The 22007-nt window shown below is 43.4% G+C and overlaps 1 protein-coding gene across 4 annotated transcripts in view; it reads right to left on the bottom strand.

Annotated features, from left to right (window-relative positions):
* The window catches only part of waca (WW domain containing adaptor with coiled-coil a), a 147624-nt gene that overhangs the window by 67053 nt on the left and 58564 nt on the right, over nucleotides 1-22007 (bottom strand). For all 4 annotated transcript variants that reach the window (XM_043690496.2, XM_043690498.2, XM_043690499.2 and 1 more), the window contains one exon: nucleotides 21711-21956. In XM_043690496.2, the coding sequence (XP_043546431.1) occupies nucleotides 21711-21956 (246 nt within the window). The remainder of the gene's footprint in view (nucleotides 1-21710; nucleotides 21957-22007) is intronic.

Here is a 22007-nt window from a genome sequence, read left to right as displayed (position 1 = left end):
GATATTTTCATGGAAAATTAATTTAACAACATCCATAAAAGATCAGAGATGGATCATTAAATCAATTAAAATATAAGCAGAATGATGTCATTCAAGACAGTTGCATTTACATATGCGGACTGTTTTAGACTAGATCAAATCCCCTCAAAGTAAATTAAGATAGCTAGACCCTCATTTTGTTTTAATTTTAAATTGTGTTCCACATGCAATTCAATTAGCCAAATTACCAGGCTTGAAATAAAACCCATTTTTAAAAATATTACAGTTAAAATACAGACAAAAAGAATTCACTTAACTGTCACTCTTTTGAAATGTTTACAAAATACTAAATACAGAGGAACCTCGATTATCCGAATATCAATTAGTTGAATTTCAGATTATCTGAAGTTGATCGAAAGGTCCCGATAGCAACGTTACATCAAAGACGGTGTTTCCCACACCGATCGCGTCTTTTGTTTACAATGATTAAAAACGCACCTGGCTTACTGAAATGCTGCCGAGAATAGCTCTGGACATCGATGGGAGCTGAAGCACAATCTCCAGTTGATTGACCTCCCACCTTCTCTTTCTCTCTCTCTCTCTCCCCCTCCCCACGCTTTCCCTGAAGTTCTACACAGGGGTATACCCTAAACACCACTTCCCCACATAATCTCTCCAACATTGTCCTGTACAGGGCAAAGGCGGACTATGTCAAAACATTGCAGTAAAAAGTTGGTATGTGTGTCTGTGTCGCACATGCACAATTTGGAGACTCACCTCCCACAAAGGCAGCAGCGGTCTTATTGTTGGTGTCCGGTCCGGCTGCGGGGAGGAGAAACGGTTTTGGGGGGCAGGGGTGGGGGCGATGGACTCAGGTGCAGTGTGCTGCTGCCTCGTCTCCTGAATGGGGAGCACACTTAACAGAAAACTCCGAGCACCAGAGGAAAGGCATTGAATCAATTAAACAAATAATCAATTATCCGAATGAAATAGTGCCCACCCATCTCATTCAGATAATGAAGATTCCTCTATATATGTTAACTGCAACAAATTAACTGTTCCAATGTGGGAACATCCCGTAAACACACTCATGGCAAAGGTAAATTCAGCTAAATAATTCGTCTTTACACGTAATTCTCGTAGCACGAAGAGAACGTCAGCTTTTAGCTCGAATAGAGAGAGAAGGAAGAGCTTCCACATCCTGTATCAAGACCCAAGCAACAACTGCTACTGATCACTAAAACAAAAAAAAAAAATCCTGGTTCTGTGGGTGCTTCACCGCACCCATTCAGGCTGTTTCTATTGATTGAATTTTTAAAGAAAACTCCAAGGCCTCAAAAGCTGTTTACTTTATTGGTTTTGCAGTAGACTGTTCAGTACCTCTGTCACAACCTTTCTTCATTGAAAGGACAAATGCACCTCTTAAATACATAGGAGCGTCACAAGACACACAAATTAACAAGCAAAAATTGAAATGTGACCTCATAATTGCGGCAAACATCTTTCACAAACATAGAAAATACCAGAGAGCAGATCAGTGGCAGGTGTAATTTAATCCTGATCAGAACTTCGGAAGAAATATCAAGAATGGTACTCAATGAATGGAACACACTAAGAAGCTCAAATAAACTGTGTTTTTGTCCACAATTCCTGGAGGGTGGCAGGACAAATAGATAGGGTAGTTAAGATGACATATGAGCTATGGGTCATTATCAGCTTTGGCACAGATTACAAGAGCACGAAGGTGATGTTGAAGCTGTACAAAGTTTTGGTTGGACCACAGCTGTTGTCGTGCACACAGTTCTGGTCACCGCTCTTGGATGGATAGGATTGCACTGAAACAGGTGATGGGGAAATTAACCAGGATGTTTCCTGGAATGGAACAGCTTAATTCAAGAGAGAGGCTGGATAGACCGTGATTGTTTGGAGCAGAGAAGGCTAGGGTGTACAAGAGATGCACAAGATTGAGGGGCAAAAACAGGGCGAATAAAAAAAGTGTCTGCTCTCCTTAGTCGAATGGTCAATAACAAGGCAAATCAATTCAAGATCAAAAGCAGGAAGTTTGGACGGGATTTCAAGAAGCATTTTTTCCACACAAAGGATGGTGAAGGTCTGGGATGCACTGCCTAGGAAAGTAGTTGAAGTGGGTAACCTTGGACTTCAGTGAGCAGTTGAAGTGTTGTAACATGTAATGCTGTGGGCCTAGTGTTGATTTTATGTATCTTTGGCCAGATAGGCTTCATGGGCCGAAAGGCAGGTGATACAGTTGGTTGGATGAGAGGAGTTAGAAAATCAGATAAATCAGATTATGTCGAAAAGGCAACTGAAACGTGTCAACCTGATAACAGAAGAATCAGACTGAATATTGGCAAAGGAAAGAAGGGTGGGGGGGCTAGACCACAGTACGGAAATATATCAACAGTTAACAAAGAAAAATAATCCAAACATCCTTGAATGGCAGACTAACATGCAAGAGATTTTACGGAGGACAATCTCAATAAACCAAGGGAAAATAACAGCCATTTGAGCAAAAATGGTCGAACAAGTGAGAGCCAGCACAAGTGTTGAGGGCAAATTGTTTCCAACTAAGTTGACTTGAATTTTTGATTAGCTAACAGAAGGGGCAAAAGAGAGAGGTGCAAGAGCTGTGCGTACAAATTTTCCAAAGGCATTTGACAAAACACCACATAATTAGGATTCCATCTCGCTAACAAGCTGAACAGTTTCGAAATGAAAAAAAACTGGCTAAAAGATAAAAAAGTTCTGGCTATTATTCAAACTGGTTGGAAGTGTACACAATGCTGTTCTTCAGGGTTCAATACACACACTCTCATAGTTGTTGATATCTATTAATGACTTTGATTTGGGAACCCATTTTTGGACATTAGACAGAGTTACTGAAATGGATCAATAATGGCATCCAACGAGCAGCAAAAAGCCAGCGGATAAAGGGGGTGCAGTGGTAGTCTGGCGCACTGACCTCTACACCACTGAAGCCAAACGCCAACTCGAGGACACCTCTTCCTCCTGCCCCCTCGACCATGACCCCACCCCCCATCACCAAACCATCATCTCCCAGACCATACAGAACCTCATCACCTCAGGAGATCTCCCACCCACAGCTTCCAACCTCATAGTCCGGGAACCCCGCACTGCCCGGTTCTACCTCCTTCCCAAGATCCACAAGCCTGACCACCCTGGCCGACCCATTGTCTCAGCATGCTCCTGCCCCACTGAATTCATCTCTACCTACCTCGACACTGTCCTATCCCCCCTAGTCCAGGAACTCCCCACATACGTTCGAGACACCACCCACACCCTCCACCTCCTCCAAGACTTCCGTTTCCCTGGTCCCCAATGCCTCATCTTCACCATGGATATCCAATCCCTCTACACCTCCATCCGTCATGACCAGGGCCTCCAAGCCCTCCATTTTTTCCTCTCCAGACGTCCCCAACAGTACCCTTCCACCGACACACTCATTCGTTTGGCCGAACTGGTCCTCACCCTTAACAATTCCTCCTTTGAATTCTCCCACTTCCTCCAGACCAAAAGGGTAGCCATGGGCACACATATGGGCCCCAGCTATGCCTGTCTCTTTGTTGGCTACGTAGAACAGTTGATCTTCCGTAATTACACCGGCACCACTCCCCACCTCTTCCTCCGCTACATTGATGACTGCATTGGCGCCACCTCATGCTCCCGCGAGGAGGATGAGCAATTCATCAACTTCACCAACACATTCCACCCTGACCTTAAATTTACCTGGACCATCTCTGACACCTCCCTCCCCTTCCTGGACCTCTCCATCTCCATTAGTGACGACCGACTTGACACTGACATTTTTTACAAACCCACCGACTCCCACAGCTACCTGGATACACCTCTTCCCACCCTATCTCTTGCAAAAATGCCATCCCGTATTCCCAATTCCTCCGCCTCCGTCGTATCTGTTCCCAGGAGGACCAGTTCCACCATAGAACACACCAGATGGCTTCCTTCTTTAGAGACCGCAATTTCCCTTCCCACGTGGTTAAAGATGCCCTCCAACGCATCTCGTCCACATCCCGCACCTCCGCCCTCAGACCCCACCCTTCCACCTTCCACCCTACAAACCTCCGCATAAACCAAATCATCCGCCGACATTTCCGCCACCTCCAAAAAGACCCCACCACCAGGGATATATTTCCCTCCCCACCCCTTTCCGCCTTCCGCAAAGACCGTACCCTCCGTGACTACTTGGTCAGGTCCACGTCCTTCTACGACCCACCGCCCCATCCTGGCACTTTCCCCTGCCACCGCAGGAACTGTAAAACCTGCGCCCACACCTCCTCCCTCACCTCTTTCCAAGGCCCTAAGGAGCCTTCCACATCCTTCAAAGTTTTACTTGCACATCCACGAATATCATTTATTGTATCCGTTGCTCCCGATGCGGTCTCCTCTACATTGGGGAGACTGGGCACCTCCTAGCAGAGCGCTTTAGGGAACATCTCCGGGACACCCGCACCAATCAACCACACCGCCCCGTGGCCCAACATTTCAACTCCCCCTCCCACTCTGCCGAGGACATGGAGGTCCTGGGCCTCCTTCACCGCCGCTCCCTCACCACCAGACGCCTGGAGGAAGAACGCCTCATCTTCCGTCTCGGAACACTTCAACCCCAGGGCATCAATGTGGACTTCAACAGCTTCCTCATTTTCCCTTCCCCCACCTCATCCTAGTTTCAAACTTCCAGCTCCACACTGTCCTCTTGACCTGTCCGGACCTGCCTAGCTCCTTTTCCACTTTTGCCTGAACTGCTGTGCTCTTCCAGCACCATTGATCCAGAATCTGGTTTCCAGCATCTGCAGTCCTTGTTTTTACCTTTACAGAGGTCAGAAATGAGAGTTTCATAAATCAACTGGAAAAGTTAAGACCTTTTCTCCATAACAGAGGTTAATTGGAAATTTTTAAAACCATTATGGTTTAGATGGAGTAAATGAAATAAACAAGTTTCCAGTGGTGAAAGTTGAGAACTGGAAGGCATGGATTTAAAGTGATTAGCACTGTACCAGAAAATGCAAGGCAAAAACAACCATTGCCTGATGAAATGAAAATAGTTTTAATGCTAACTTTCAAGGGAACCAAATAAATACTTCAATGAAATATTGCATCGAGTTGGGAAAAGAATGAAAACATTTGGAGTATTCAAATTCCAAGTAGCTGGCACAGACGAGAATTGGATAAATGGCTTCTGTTGCATCATACTCATCTACGCATAACTTACACTGCAGAAAGAGAAATAAAAACCTACACAATCCAGGAAAGCAAATGTCAAATTTAAGTTGAAGAATATATGAATATCAGAATTCAGATACACATAAAATAGGTTCACAAGGTCCTATATTAAAACAAAAAAAAGTTCAATTCTACAAGATTACAATCAAAAAGCAAAGAAGTTATCTTCAGCTTAGTGCTAGTCACCACATTATAAAAGTGATACAAAAGCATCAGGAGGAATTCAAATAAGATTTTTTGGAATAGTACAAATTTGCTAAGTTACATTATTTAAAGAGAAGAAACTTCCCATCCATATCAAAATGGGTGACCCCTCATTCTGAGATTGTCTCCTCTGGTCCTCTATTCTCTCACAAGGCAAACAATCTTTCCTAATCTGCCTGGTCAAGTTTCCCAATTATCTTTTATGTTTTAATAAGGTTGCATCGTATTCTAAGTTCCCACATATACAAGCTAAATCTACTGAATCTCTCCATAAGAGGCTGAGTGAACCACCTCTAAACTGCCTCAAAATCTTTGCTTCAATCGAGACCTAAGATTATTCTCAGTTGTCCAGCTGTATTCTCACCCATGACTTGCATAGTTTTAGAAAATGGTCCATATCTTTATATTCAATTTCCTCTGAAATAAAGGTCAACACTCCATTTGCCTTCCCTATTACCCAGTGAACTTAAATACTCACTGTTTATGATTCATGCATCACAATCCCAACTCCCTTTCCAGACTTTATCCATTCAAATAATATTCAGCTCCTCTATTCTTCTTGCTAAAGTGCATAATCTCACATTTTCCTACATTTTATCCCATTTGCCAAGTGTTTGCTTACTCACTTAACCTGTAGAGATTGTTTTGTCGATTCTTCATTCCACCCTTACCAGTTGCTTTCCCAGCTATCTTTGGATTACCCACAAACTTGGCTACAGTGAATTCACTTTCCACATTCAAGTCATTGTACATAATTGTGACCTTCAGTATTGATCCCTGTGACACTCCACAAGTTACAGGTTGCCATCTTGAAAGTACCCTTTTGAACCTCTGCCTTCTGTTAGTTTGGCAATCCTCTAAACATACCAATGTACTAAATCCACTAACGATGGCTGGTACTTAATTAAATGTCTTCTGAAAAATGTTAATTCACCACTTTCCCCTTTTTCAAAACCACTTGTTACCTCCTCAAAAGAATGAATATAACTTTATTATTCATGATATTGTATTCATGAAGTCATGCTGACTCTGCTTGATGATATCATGTATTTTTACATGCTCCACTTTGCCATCTTATTAATAGACGCAAACATTTTCCCAATAACAGACAGTGGCAATCCAATCCTCAGACTTTGAGAATACAAGGAATCCTGGAGGTTAACGACCAGTGCATCCACTATCTATGCAACCAGTTCCTTTCATAATCCAGGATGCATCCCATCAGATCTAAGGAACTTCTCCATCTTTAGTCCTGTTAACTTCCCTAGCATTTTTCTCTTGGTGACGGTCATTGCATTTATTTCCTCTCCTCCGTTTGGTCCTTGAATATTTAGGAATTTTGGAATGTTCTGGAGATTGATGCAATGCAATCATTCTAACTCCTCTGCCAGTTCCTAGTCCCATTATTTCCAGACAGATAGAACATGGAACAGCACAGGAATGGGCCCTTCAGCCCACCATGTTGTGCTGAACATGATGCCAAATTAAACTAACCCATTTTGCCTGCCCGTGGTCCACATCCCTCCATTCCTTGCATATTCATGTGCTTAGTCTCTTAAACACCTCCATCATATCTGGCATTACCACCACTCTGGGAAGCACATTCTAGACTCCCATTACTCTAAAATATTTCACCCTCACACCTTTAAACTTCCCCCAGGGAAAAGACTTTGTCTATTTCCCCGATCCATGCCCCTCATTAATTTTGTAAACCTCTGTAAGATCACCCGTCAGCCTCCAACGCTCCAGGGAAAACAGCCCCAGCCTGTTCAGCCTCTCCCTTTTGCTCAAATCCTCCAACCCTGGCAACAGCCTTGTAAACCTTTTCTGAACCCTTTCAAGTTTCACAACATCTTTCCGATAGGAAGGAGACCAGAATTGCACGCAATATTCCAACAGTGGCCTAACCAATGTCCTGTTCTGCCGCAACATGACCTCCCAGTTCCTGTATGCAATACTCTGATCAATAAAAGAAAACATACCAAACGCCTTCTTCACTATCCTATCTACCTGCGACTCCACTTTCAAGGAGCTATGAACCTGTACTCCAAGGTCTCTTTGTTCAGCAACACTCCCCAGGACCTTACCATTAAGTGTAGAAGTCCTGCTAAGATTTGCTTTTCCAAAATGCAGCACCTCGCATTTATCTGAATTAAACTTCTCAGCCCATTGGCCAGATCCTGTTGTAATCTGAGGTAGCCCTCTTCGCTGTCCACGACACCTCCAATTTTGGTGTCATCTGCAAACTTACTAACTGTACCTCTTAGGCTCACATCCAAATAATTTATGTGAAAAAGTAGTTCAACATCTTTCAGCTGACAAGAAAATTTCAAATAACTTCTTTTTGATGGGAGGGGGGGAGGGGGGGGGGGGGGGGGGGTGGAGAGGAGCAAATTGTAGCGAGTTAGCACACGTAAAAATAAAACAGGAGGAAAACTTGACCAGAGGAAACAGGAGGAAAACATGACATTCCCCATAAAAAAAAGTTGATGAGAGGACTAAAGTTCCCTCGTTCTCATTGTATTTTGCGCCACTCTCTCTCTAAGGGCTCAGCAGTCACACAGGAGCGCAGGACAACCTTGGTTAGTCTGGATGACGGCACGACATCAAACACAAAGATGCCGGCTCCTGTCCAGGATAAAATAGAGGAAACATTTCACAGACTTCAGTCAAACACTATCCAAAAAGTGATTTTATTTGTAAAATATCATTAAGTTTTTAGCTATATCCAGCCTTTGTCCATATTTTAGCAATTGAATGAAAACAAAAACTCTGGAAACATGCTTTTTTATGTAATTATGTTCAGAATGGCTTTGTTTGTTTACAATCAGATCAATTCAGTTATCAGAACAAAATACTCGGCGCATGTCTCGTTTGGATAATTGGGGTTGTTCTGCGTTCCACAAACAGCAGAGGTCCCAGTATGGATCGCTGTGAAACAGCACTGGTCACTGATCTACAGGCTGAAAAACACCCTTCCACCACTACTCTGCCTTCTATGGGCAAGCCAATTCTGAACCCAAATCTAAATCCATTTCCCCAGCCTCATTGTCTATGTTCACTAACTTCTCACTTCCCTTTTACGCATCTAAAGCAGCTTAGGTTGTCGGTCTTGATATTACTTGCATGTTTCCTCTTGAAGTTTATTGTCCCTCTTATTTTTGGGGTATCTTTTGTTGGTTTCTAAACTCTGACCAACCTTTTGTTGTATCTCTAATCTTTTCAACACTACGTTTGTTTTTTCAGTTTCACAATATTCTCAACTTTCTGAGAATCCTCTTACTCAACCGTGGGGCGGCATGGTGGCTCAGTGGTTAGCACTGCTGCCTCACAGCACCAAGGTCCCAGGTTCAATTCCAGCCTCGGGCGACTGTCTGTGTTGAGTTTGCACATTGTTTCAGTGTCTGCGTGTTTCTCCTCCGGGTGCTCCGGTTTCCTCCCACAGTCCAAAGAAGTGCAGGTCAGGTGAATTGGCCATGCTAAATTGCCCAAAGTGTTAGGTGCATTAGTCAGAGGGAAATGGGTCTGGTGGGTTACTCTTCGGAGGGTCGGTGTGGACTGGTTGGGCCAAAGGGCCTGTTTCCAAACTGTAGGGAATCTAATCTAATCAAAGTAGTATGGCTTTGCTGTGCGCAGTGAACTATTTCCTTAAAAAAAAATCTGCCACTGTTTCTCATCTTTGCTGATCACTACCAGTCCACTTACAGACATTGGGTCACAGATGTATAGCACATAAACAGAATCTTTTGGTCCAACTGGTCCATGCCGACCATATATCCTAACCTAATCTAGTCTCATTGTCCAGCACCTGGCCCATATCCCTCTAAACCCTTCCTATTTATATACGCATCAAGATGCCTTTTAAATGTCGTAATTATACCAGCCTCCACCACTTCCTCTGGCAGTTCATTCCATTTGCACCCCACCTTCTGTGTGAAAAAAGTGCCCCATAGGTCTCTTTTGTATCGTTCCCTCTCGCTCTAAACCTATGCCCTCTCATTCTGAACTTCCCCACCCCAAGGAAGAGACCTGGTCTATTTACCTTCCCATGCCCCTCATGATTTTATAAACCTCTCTAAGATCACCCCTCAGCCTCAAGACTGAAGGGAAAAACAGCCCCAGCCTTGTCAGCCTCTTCCTGTAACTGAAATCCTCCAACCCCAGCAATAGCCTTGTAAATCTTTTCTGAATCCTTTCAAGTTGCATAACATCTTTCTGATAGGAAGGAGACCAGAATTGCATGAAATATGCTCTGGACAGCCGCAACATGACCTCCCAACTCCTGTACTCAATACTCTGACCAATAAAGGAAAGCAGACAAAGTGCCTCCTTCACTATCCTATCCACTTGCAACTCCACTTTCAAGCAAATATGAACCTGCACTTCAAGGCCTCTTTGTTCAGCAAAACTCGCTAGGACCTTACCATTAAGTGCATAAGTCATGCTAAGATTTGCTTTTCCAAAATGCAATACCTTGCATTTATCCAAATTAAACTCCATCCACCACTCCTCGGTCCAGTGGCCTATCTGATCAAGATCTCTTTGTCATCTGAGGTATCCTTTTTCGCTGTCCACTAAGCCTCCAATTTCGGTGTCATCTGCAAACTTACTGTGTCTCTTATGCTCGCATCCAAATCATTTATGTAAATGACAAAAAGTAGAGGGCCCAGCACCGATTGTTGTGGCACTCCACTGGTCACAGGCCTCCAGTCTGAAAAACAACCCTCCACCACCACCCTCTGTCTTCTACCTTTGAGCCAGTTCTGTATCCTGAAGAAGGGCCTGTGCCCGAAACGTCGAATCTCCTGTTCCCTGGATGCTGCCTGACCTGCTGTGCTGTTCCAGCAATAAAGTTTCAACTTTGATCTCCAGCATCTGCAGACCTCACTTTCTCCCAGTTCTGTATCCAAATGGCTAGTTCTCCCTGTATTCCATGGGATCTAACCAGTCTCCCATGGGGAGCCTTGTCAAACGCCTTACTGAAGTCCATATAGATCATGTCCACTGCTCTGCCCTCACGAATCCTCTTTGTTTCTACTTCAAAACACTCAAATCAAGTTTGTGAAACATGATGTCCCATGTACAAAGCCATGTTGATTAGCCCGAATCAGTCCTTGCCTTTCCTGCACTCCTGATCATGGGAGACTTCAATATGCAGGTGGACTGGGTAAATAATGTTGCCAGTGGATCCAAAGAAAGGGAATTCAAGAATGCTTACAGGATGGCTTTTTGGAACAGCTTGTCATGGAGCCCACAAGGGAGCAGGCTATTCTGGACCTGGTGCTATGTAATGAACCAGACTTTATAAAATATCTTAAAGTAAGGGAACACTTAGGAAGCAGCGATCATAATATGGAAGAGTTCAGTCTGCAGATTGAAAGAGAGAAGGCAAAATCGGATGTAATGGTGTTACAGTTAAATAAAGGTAATTATGAGGGCATGAGAGAGGAACTGACGAAAATAGACTGGAAGCAGAGCCTAGCAGGGAAGACAGTAGAGCAAACATGGCAGGAGTTTGTGGGTAAAATTGAGGACACTGTGCAGAGGTCCATTCCCAAAAAGAGAAAGATTATCCGGGGAGGGATTAGACAGCCATGGCTGACAAAGAAAGTCAGGAAATCTATGAAAGAAAAAGAGAGATTCTATAGAGTGGCCAAGAGCACTGGGAAATCAGAAGATTGGGAAGGCTACAAAAACAAACAGAGGATAACAAAGAGAGAAATAAGGAAGGAGAGGATCAAATATGAAGGTAGGCTAGCCAGTAATATTAGAAATGATAGTAAAAGTTTCTTTCAATACATAAGAAACAAACGACAGGCAAGAGTAGACAATGGGCCACTTCAAACTGATGCTGGAAGCCTAGTGATGGGAGATAAGGAAATAGCAGGAGAACTTAATAAGTACTTTGCATCAGTCTTCACAGAGGAAGACAGGAGTAATATCCCAACAATTAAAGGGAGTCAGGGGGCTGAGTTGAGTATGGTTGCCATTACAAAAGAGAAAGTGCTAGAAAAGCTAAAAGATCTTAAAATTGATAAATCTCCTGGCGCCGATGGGCAACATCCTAGAGTTCTGAGGGAGGTGGCTGAGGAAATAGCGGAGGCGTTGGTTGAGATCTTTCAAAAGTCACTGGAGTCAGGGAAAGTCCCAGATAATTGGAAGATCACTGTTGTAACCCCCTTGTTCAAGAAAGGATCAAGACAAAAGATGGAAAATTATAGGCCAATTAGCCGAACCTCAGTTGTTGGTAAAATTCTAGAATCCATCATTAAGGATGAGGTTTCTAAATTCTTGGAAGGGCAGGGTCGGATTAGAACAAGTCAACATGGATTTACTAAGGGGAGGTCGTGCCTGACAAACCTGTTGGAGTTCTTTGAAGAGGTGACAAGTAGGTTAGACCAAGGAAACCCAGTGGATGTTATCTACCTCGACTTCCAAAAGGCCTTTGATAAGGTGCCACACGGGAGGCTGCTGAGCAAGCTGAGGGCCCATGGTGTTCGAGGTGAGCTACTGGTACGGATTGAGGATTGGTTGTCTGACAGAAGGCAGAGAGTTGGGATAAAAGGTTATTTTTCGGAATGGCAGCCCGTGACAAGCGGTGTCCCGTAGGGTTCAGTGTTGGGGCCGCAGCTGTTCACATTATATATTAATGATCTGGATGAAGGGACTGGGGGCATTCTAGCGATGTTTGCCGATGATACAAAGTTCGATGGACAGGCAGGTAGTACTGAGGAAGTGGGGAGGCTGCAGAAGGATCTAGACAGTTTGGAAGAGTGGTCCAGGAAACAGCTGATGGAATTCAATGTGAGCAAATGCGAGGTCTTGCACTTTGGAAAAAAGAATACAAACATGGACAATTTTCTAAACGTTGAGAAAATTCGTAAAGCCAAAGTACAGAGGGATCTGGGAGTGCTATTTGAGGATTCTCGAAAGGTAAACATGCAGGTTGAGTCCGTGATTAAGAAAGCGAATGCAATGTTGTCAATTATCTCAAGAGGGTTGGAATATAAAAGCACTGTTGTGCTACTGAGACTTTATAAAGCTCTGGTTAGGCCCCATTTGGAGTACTGTGTCCAGCTTTGGTCCCCACACCTCAGGAAGGACATACTGGCACTGGAGCGTGTCCAGCGGAGATTCACACGGATGATCCCTGGAATGGTAGGTCTAACATATGAGGAATGGCTGAGGATCCTGGGATTCATTGGAGTTTAGAAGATTAAGGGGAGTTCTAATAGAAACTTACAAGATAATGCATGGTGGACACAGCCTTAGAATTCGAGGGGATAAATTCAGAACAGAAATGCGGAGACATTTCTTCAGCCAGAGAGTGGTGGGCCTGTGGAATTCATTGCCACAGAGTGCAGTGGAGGCTGGGACGCGAAATGTCTTCAAGGCAGAAATTGATAAATTCTTGATGTCACAAGGAATTAAGGGCTACGGGGAGAATGCGGGTAAGTGGAGTTGAAATGCCCATCAGCCATGATCGAATGGTGGAGTGGACTCAATGGGCCGAATGGCCTTACTTCCACTCCTATGTCTTAGGGTCTTAAATACATGTACATCCTGTCCCTCAGGATTTCCTCCAACACAAGTTTTAAATTACTTATGGATAGAGTATTGCACGGGTAAAAGCACAAAATTAAGGGAAGGCTAACTATCATAATTGAAGGTAGGAAATGTGGAATGTCGTTTGGGGATAGCTGCTTGAGCATAAATATGCACTTTTTTTTTTAAAAGACCAGTTGATTACAATTCAGGACCAGCACTGGAGTGGCACAGTGGTTAGCACTAGAAAATGAAACACCAAGATACCAAGATTCAGGAATCTTGAATGACAACAGAAACTGAGAATTTAAGTCAAAAATAAAAGGAGGCATATACAAGGTTCAGAAAACTGAAGACAGACAGACTCCTTGAAGGATACAAAGATAGCAGTGAAGAACTTAATCCCTTTTCTCTCTTCCAATTCTTTGTTTATGAGGTGTCTATTAGCAAACAGGATTATGGAACATTGCAAGGCATTTCATATATACTCAAGAATCAAGAGAGCAGCAAGGCAAGAGATGCCAGCACAAAGAAGGGAGTTGATGCATGGAGCCCTTGGAAATGGGCAAGATCCTTAACAAACACGTGGTATCAGTATTGCCAAAGGACAACAACATGATGGATGATGAGCCTTGCAAGAGGTGTGTTGCATTCTCGAGCATGTCAATAAACAGGGTGATGGTGTTGGGTGTTTTGAAAAACATTACAGTAGAAAGGTGCCCAGGATATGTTAAGTTGCATCCCAGAATACTGAAGGAGGCAAGAAAGGAAATTGCTGGGGTCTTATATGAAAGCTTTGTATCCTGTTTAGTCACAGGAGAGGTCCCAGAGGCCTTGACAATACCTGTTGTTCCTTTGGTTAAGTTAGACAACAGGGATAATCCAGTAAATTACAGGCCAGTGAGCCTTACGTCAGTGATAGGGAAACGACTGGAGAAAATAATTGGATTAGTGTTTGCTCACATTTGGGAAAAAAATCTTATGAGCAATAGGCATCATGGCTTGTTGTGGGGAAGGTCATACCTCAAACTGACTGTTTCTTGAGGAAGTGACAAAGATGAATGATGAAGTCAGCGAAGTGGATGTTGTCTATATGAACTTCAGCAATACTTTTGACAAATCATAATACCTCATGGCAGGCTGACACAAACGATGAAATCACACAGCATTAATAGTGAACAGCTAAGATGAATACAGAACTAATTCAGTCATAGAAGACACAGTAGAAATGGAAAGGTGATTTTCTGACTCAAAATCCGTGACGAGTGATGTTCCGTTGGGATTAGGGTTGAGACTCCTGTTGTTTGAGGGAGAATGCAGGTGATCTGATTAATAAGTTTGTGGATGACACAAACATTGGTAGAGTTGTGGATAGTGAGGAGAATTGCCAGGAATCCAGCAAGACAGAGAGGCTGGAGACTTGGGAAAAGAAATGGCAGATGGAGTTTCGTCTGGACAAATAAGAGGTGATGCATTTTGAACAATCTAATGGAGATAGGAAGAATAAATGGTAAAATGCATAAAACATCAACATGGAGGGACATACAGGCCCACAGTTCCCTCAAAAGTGGCAACACAAGTGAATATGGTGATCAAGAAAGCATATGGCATGCTGCCTTCATTGGTTTGGGCACAGGATAAAAATTGGCAGTTGTATAGAACTTTAGGTAAACTATCTTTGGGATGTTGTGTACAATTCTGGTTGCCACACTACCAGAAGGATGTGGAGGCTTCAGGGCATACATAAATGGTTTCCCATGGTGTTGCATGGTTTGGAGGGTATGAACTCTGTCAAAGATTGTCCAAACTTTCTTTGTTTTCATTTGCATGTCAAAGGATGAGGCATCCCAACAGAAGTATACAAAATTATGAGGGGCACAGATAGAATGGATATTCAGAGTCATTCTCCCAGAGGAGAAATGTCAATTACTCAGGGACACCTGCTCAAGGTAAAATAAAGGGGTGGGGGTATAAAATAAAGGAAATGTGACAGGATTTTTCTCTTTGAAATAAAAAACACAAAGGATGGTCAATGCCTGGATGAGCTGTCAGAAGTGGGGCTGGCAGTGGATATATATGAATAGACAGGGAATAGGGATATGACACACAGGCAAAAGGTTTTTACTTTAGAAAGGCATCATGTGTCTTGATAGGCCAAAAAGGCTTGGCCCTTCACAGTCCGGTTGGACTATAACTTGGTGTTGTGAGATTTTTAACTCTGTTGAAGCTATCCTAACACTGCTCCAAAATGCTCAAAAAAACTCAAGTCAGAGTTTTAATTTCAAACCTGTCATCAAATAGTATTAAAACACAGTTTCTCAACATTCAAGTAGAATTTACGCACTTTTCAAAGCTGTTTACATTAGAGTAAGCCCAAAAAAAATGCCAAGTTGTTGACCATCAGACAGATTCACCTGGTATTGACCAATGGACCAGAAAAGACAACGGCATAAACAACCCTCTTAATCTTGCCGAGTGCCCTTCACTAACATCTGGGGGCTCATGTCAAATTTTGGAAAGCTGCCTCAAAGACTAGTCAAGCTACCGCCTGACACCGTCATACACTCAGAACCATACCTTACTGACAAAGTGCCAGAGATCACAATCATCATCCTTGTATATGTTCTGCACAACCGGCCAGAGAGCGCAACAGAGGTGGCAGCAAAGTGGTATTCAGTCAGGCGGGAATTGGCCTGGGAGTTCTCATCATTGACTCCAGACTGCATAAAGTGACTTGGCTTCAGGTTAAACATGGGCAAGGAAACCACTGGCTGATGACCACATACCATCCTCCCTCAACTGATGAATCGGTACTTCCCCATGTTCAACAATGCTTAGAGGAAGCACTAAGGATAGCAAGGGCACAAAACACACTGTGTGGGGAATTTCCATGTCCATGTCAAAGAGTGGCTTGGCAGCAGTACTACTGACCAAGCTGGTCGGGTATTCAAGGACAGAGCTGCTAGACTCTGTGGAAGTTGTCCAGGGAACCAAAGAGGTGGATAACATGGCCGACCTCCTCTTTACCAATCTGCCAGCTGCAGATGCATCTATCCATGACAATATCAGCAAGAGCAATCACCGCACAGTGTTTGCGGAGATAAAGTCCCGTCTTCACTTTGAGAATAACCTCCATGTTGTGTGGCACTATACCCATTGGTATTCATGAGGGGCTGTGGGCCATCAACAGCAGCAGAAGAATTGAACTCCAGCACAATCTGTAACCTCATGGCCCTGCATATCCCCCACTCAGCCACTGCTACCATCCACAAGGATCAACTCTGGTTCTATTAAGTCTGCAGGAGAGAATGCCAAGAGCAGCACCAGGCATATCTGAACATGAGGAATCAACTTGGTGAAGCCATCAAATAGGACTACTTGCATGCCAAACAGCATAAACAACAAGTGTCACACAGACCTAAACGATCCCACAACCAATGGATCAGATCTATGCTCGGCAGTCCTGTCACATTCAGTCATGAATGGTGGTGGATGACTAAACAACTCACTGGAGGAGGCAGCTCCACAATTATCCTCATCCACAATAATGGAGGCGCCCAGCACATCAGTGCAAAAGATAACGCTGAAGCACTTGTAACAAATCACCAGCTAGGAGTGCCTTGTGGATGATCCATTAGTGGTCCTCAGCATTACAAATACCAGTCCTTCAGCCTTTTCGATCCACTCCACACACTAATATAGTTGAACTCGTTCGATACCGCAAAGGCTATGGGCCCTGACAACATTCTGGTAATAGTACTGATAGCTTGTGCACCAAACTTGCCACTCCCCGAGCTAAGCTCTTCCAGCCACTCCTCGGCCATGTGGAAAATTGCCCAGGTATTTCCTGTACATAAAAGTAGAACAAATGCAACTCAGCCAATTCATCGCCCCGTCAGTGAAGTGATGGAAGGTGTCATCAACAGCATTGTCAAGCAGCAATAACCTGCTCAATGACGCCCAGTTTGGGTACTACAGGGCCACTCAGCTCCTGACCTCATTACAGCCTTGGTTTAAACATGGACAAAACAGCTGGATTCCAGAGATGAGGTGAGAGTGACAACCCATGACATCAAGGCTGCATTCGACCGAGTGTAGCAAAGAAGAGTCCCGGCAAAACTGGAATCAATGGGTATCAGGGGGCAAACCCTTTGACGGTTATAGTAATGCCTGAAGCATCGGAAGATGGTCGTGATTGTTGGAGGTCAGTTATCTCAGTTCCAGACATCTCTGCACGAGTTCCTCATGGTAATGCCCTCGACCCAACCATCTTCAGCTGCTTCATCAATGACCTTCTCTCTATCATAAGATCAGAATTGGGAACGTTAGCCAACAATGGGGAATGTGGCTCAGATATCGAAGCAGTCAGTGTTCAAATGCAACAAGATCTGGATAATATTCAGGCTTGGGCTGATGAGTGGCAAGTAACATTCACTCTACACAAATGCCGGCAATTACCATCATGAGAAACAATCTAACCACCGCCCCCTGACATTCAATTGTGTTACCATCAATGAAACCCCCATTATCAATATCCTTGGGGTTACTGAGATATTAAAGGGTTAATTTGCTCTGCCAACCTGCAGGAAATTGGATGTCCCAGGGGTAGTGTGGTATGCTGTTAGCGTGGTATGTCTTTTGTAAATTTTTTACATTCTACCGACAAGACAATGTCATCTCCTGTCATTCAGAATCAATAAGAACATTGCAGTTGGAATTCTGACCACATCCTGTAGTTAAAAAATACAATTTACGACTGATCTGGCCATGAAGCGATGATTTACATTATGTTGTTTTTGGTGATGATCAGGTTACTGCATTGTGTGGAGTGTCATGTGACTGCAAGGGAGTGGATGGGGTTGTCTTATGGGCATCACTGACTGTGAGGTGAAGATCCTGTATAAAGGAAGGACTGTTCCTTTGTTCAGAGAGCTTCTCTTGACACACTTCGCAGCCATTGCAAACAGTGTTAAGTGATCCTCCAAAGCTTGTACTCGCTCATTAAAATTTTGCCTGTTCACAGAAGTTTGCATATTGCAGTTGCATCAAGGTGTCTAAGAATCTCAAGAAAAAAAGAACCTAACATTACCACTGACCAGAAATTTAAATGGACTCATAACCTAACCACAGTGGCGACAAGAGCAGGTCAAAGGTGAGGAATATTGCGGCAAGTAACTCAACTCGTAACTCCCCAAAGCTTACCTACCATCTACAAGGCACACGTCAGGAATGTGATGGAATACTCCCCACTTGCCTGGATGGATGCAGCTCCAATTGTACAAGCAGCTTGACACCATCCAGGACAAAGCAGCCCTCTTGCAGAGCATTACAACAACATGCATCCACTCTCTCCACCACCAACGCTCAGTAACAGCAGTGGGAGAAAACAAGGACTGCAGATGCCTGATGAAGAGCTCTGCTCAAAACATGACTCTCCTGTTCCTCGGATGCAACCTGACCAGCTGTGCTGTTCAAGCACCACACTTTGACTCAGCAGCAGCAGTGTCTATTATCTGCAAGATGCACTGCAGTAATTGACCAAAGACCCTCAGACGGCACCTTCCAAACCCACAACCACTTCCATCTTGAAGGACATGAGCAGCAAATATATGGGAACACCACCATCTTCAAGTACTCCTCTAAGTCACTCACTATCCAGACTTGAAAATCTATCACCGGTCCTTCACTGTTGCTGGGTCAAAATCCTGGAACTCTTTCCTCATGGCATTGTGGGTCAACCCACAGTCGATGGGACAACAGCGGTTCAAGAAGGCAGCTCACCACCACCTTTTCAAATAGGAAACTAAGGACAGGCAATAAATGTGGAGTGTGATGTGACTGCAAGGGAGTGGATGGGGTTGTCTTATGGGCATCACTGATTGTGATGTGAAGATCCTGTATAAAGGAAGGACTGTTCCTTTGTTCAGAGAGCTTCTCTTGACACACTTCGCAGCCATTGCAAACAGTGTTAAGTGATCCTCCAAAGCTTGTACTCGCTCATTAAAATTTTGCCTGTTCACAGAAGTTTGCATATTGCAGTTGCATCAAGGTGTCTAAGAATCTCAAGAAAAAAAGAACCTAACATTACCACTGACCAGAAATTTAAATGGACTCATAACCTAACCACAGTGGCGACAAGAGCAGGTCAAAGGTGAGGAATATTGCTGCAATGATGCCCACATCCCATAAATTATTGTTTTAAAATGCATGATAGCACCTACTCTGTGGCAATTTATAGAATTCCTACAGTGTGGAAAGAGGCCAGTTGGCCCATCAAATCTGCACCAACTCTCCAAAGGGTATCCTATCCTCTCCCCTTAACCCCATATTTACCTTGGCTAACCCACCTAGCCTGCACACCTTTGGACTGCAAGAGGAAATCAGAGTACTGGGAGGAAACCCACAGAGTCACAGGGAGAATGGACAAACTCCACAGAGTCACCCAAACCTGAAACTGAAAACGGGTCCCTGGCTATGTGAGGCAGCATTGCCGACCACAAAGCCAATGTGCCACACATGCTCATTTCTGCATATCTCAATATATAAAACTAACCGCTATATATTTTATTGAGACTGAAAAACTTATATCTATTATAATTCTTTGGAGGGTTGGTGTGGACTTGTTAGGTCGAAGGGCCTGTTTCCACACTGAAGGCAATCTAACCTAATCAAAAGGGAAATAAATCATTTAAAAAGGTGACCCAGGAAGTCCAAACAGAAGAGACAGATTCATAAAATCAGCAGATGGGCTTACTTCGTCTAAGAGCTGCAGCCGTGATGCCTGCTATATTAGCACAAGTGCAGTCTGAAATGTTTTGAGAGTTCAATCCAAATTGTTTTTTCAGTGAAAATGCAAAAAATTGCAAAGCCTACTTAGGACCTTTGATGAACAAGGAAATTGTAAATCGGGACTAATTAACCTCAAGGTCACTTTCAGGACAGCCCAGAGCATGATATATGGAGATGGACAGAGACGGAGGATGAGGATTCACTGCTGTGCAGAGATCTGAGTGTTTGTTGGAGAAGTTAGTTGCAACTTGCACCTTGTGTGATGTGCTGCTCACAGAGAAGATAGTTAAATAAATGACAGGTAGCCAGACCTGCACAGCAAGAGGAATTTAATTTCATCATTAACTGTGAGGGTCAATCTCAGCTGGAATTTTGAAAGGGAACAGACACAGAGATTTCATAGTTTCAAAGGAGAAAAATCATCGACCAACAGTGGAACTCTACAGCATTTTCTGCCAATGAAAGCAACAAACACAGGGAAGATGGTAATAGAGCCAATGTCATGAGACTGGTGCTCCCAGGGTCCAAGCTATTGCTTTGGCCTCACATAACTAAATTCATTTAATAAATCTAAAATATAAAGCTGGTTTCACAGTCACCATTACTGATATGGTCACTGATTGTAAAAATTCTAGCTGACTTTCAAATCTCTTTCAGGGAAGGAAAACCGTAGTCATGACCAAGTCTGGCCAACATGCAAATCCATGCACTCAGAATTGTGTTGGACTCTGAATTGACTCTAGTAAGCCATTCAGTTCAAGGGCAATTAGAATTGGGCAACACGTTATGAAAGAGTAAATAGTAGTAGTCTCCAAGTATTGAAAGCGAACCAGAATATTGGACTCAGGCATGTGTAACAGGAGATGGCAAAATGGAAGATTTATATCTCAGAATGGTTTGAGCTAAAGAAATTCACCACAGGATTGTGGTACACTGATGGCTGCCCCTTCATAAAGTAAATAACTAAGATTGTCTTCTAAAGGAATTGCTCGTAAAGCAATGAGAAAAGCTGAGTTTTTTTTTGTACTTCAAAGCTGTGGTATTAACACATTTGTTTCCTTCATTTTGCAGTATACACAGTAAGTTTGGAGTTTGACTAAAGTAGAACTGAAATCTTAAGGCATCTTCCTATTGGTGAAACAAGGCATTCAGAATTCTTCAAATTTTAACCATCCAGAACTGGATTGTTACATTCTGCTCAACAATCTTCCATCACCAGGACATTTGAGACGTATGCATGTATATTCCGCAGCACAGAGTTCCAAAGAGACGGTAATTCACGTTAATATGTAAATATCAGACCTGCAGCAAGTGCCAGCCGCCTACATGGCAAACAAACACTCTCATTGTGGCTGTACTCCGTTATAGTGGGCTCAAAACATTAACACTGGTTTTCTCTCTGCAGATGTTGCTCAGTCTCTCCAGTACTCTATTTCTAATTCAGTTATATACTTGCTGATTAAAACCTTAACATCCCTCTGAGCAAATAGGGAGAGGCAATAAATGCTGGTCTTGTCTGCAATGCCCACATCCTGCTCAGGGACAAAATAAGGTTCCTCATGTCTCCAGTTCCTTAGCCAATCACTTTAACAACCTTTTGTTTAAGGGACCTTTCTCTACTGTCATAACCAGACCTCAACATAAAACACCACTTTCTTCCAAGACCAAACCGATATTTTGAAGACTTAGCAAACTGAATGAAACGAGAGCATGAAGTCTGCCACACAGTTGAGGGTGAAAATCAAATGTAAAAATGTTTACACCTAATCAGCAAATTATGACTGAAAACGTTGGAGTGCAAGTGTCACAGTGTAAGAACAAATGTGTCAAACTCATCTTGTAAAAAGATAAATGTTTAAAATAGGTCAGGGAAAGATTTTAAGAACACATTATAACACAAAAAAACCATCACGTACCTTCATTTATTTTTGACATATCCACATTAGCGTTGTTAAGCTGCAAGGTGGCTTGCAAAGCAGGAAGTAATTGCCTCAAAAGGTTTGGATCCTGTAGTAGAGGAGGAATAGGTGACTGAGGAATAGGTGAAACAGGGACAGTAGACGTGGTGGCTGATGGGGTCTGAGAAGCAGGAGTCATTCCCGAGGATGATGACGAAGGGGTAGCACAAGACTGAGTTGCTGACTTGTCCACTGAAGCAGTTTCTGGGAAAGAAGTGGGAGGGGAGAAAGTTAAAACATAGCATACTGTGAAAA

The sequence above is a fragment of the Chiloscyllium plagiosum genome, unplaced genomic scaffold, assembly GCF_037043375.1.
Source record: "Chiloscyllium plagiosum isolate Xiang-an unplaced genomic scaffold, Cpla_swu_hap1 HiC_scaffold_5, whole genome shotgun sequence".
Lineage (NCBI taxonomy): Eukaryota > Metazoa > Chordata > Chondrichthyes > Orectolobiformes > Hemiscylliidae > Chiloscyllium > Chiloscyllium plagiosum.
This window is presented reverse-complemented; position numbering and strand designations above follow the sequence as displayed.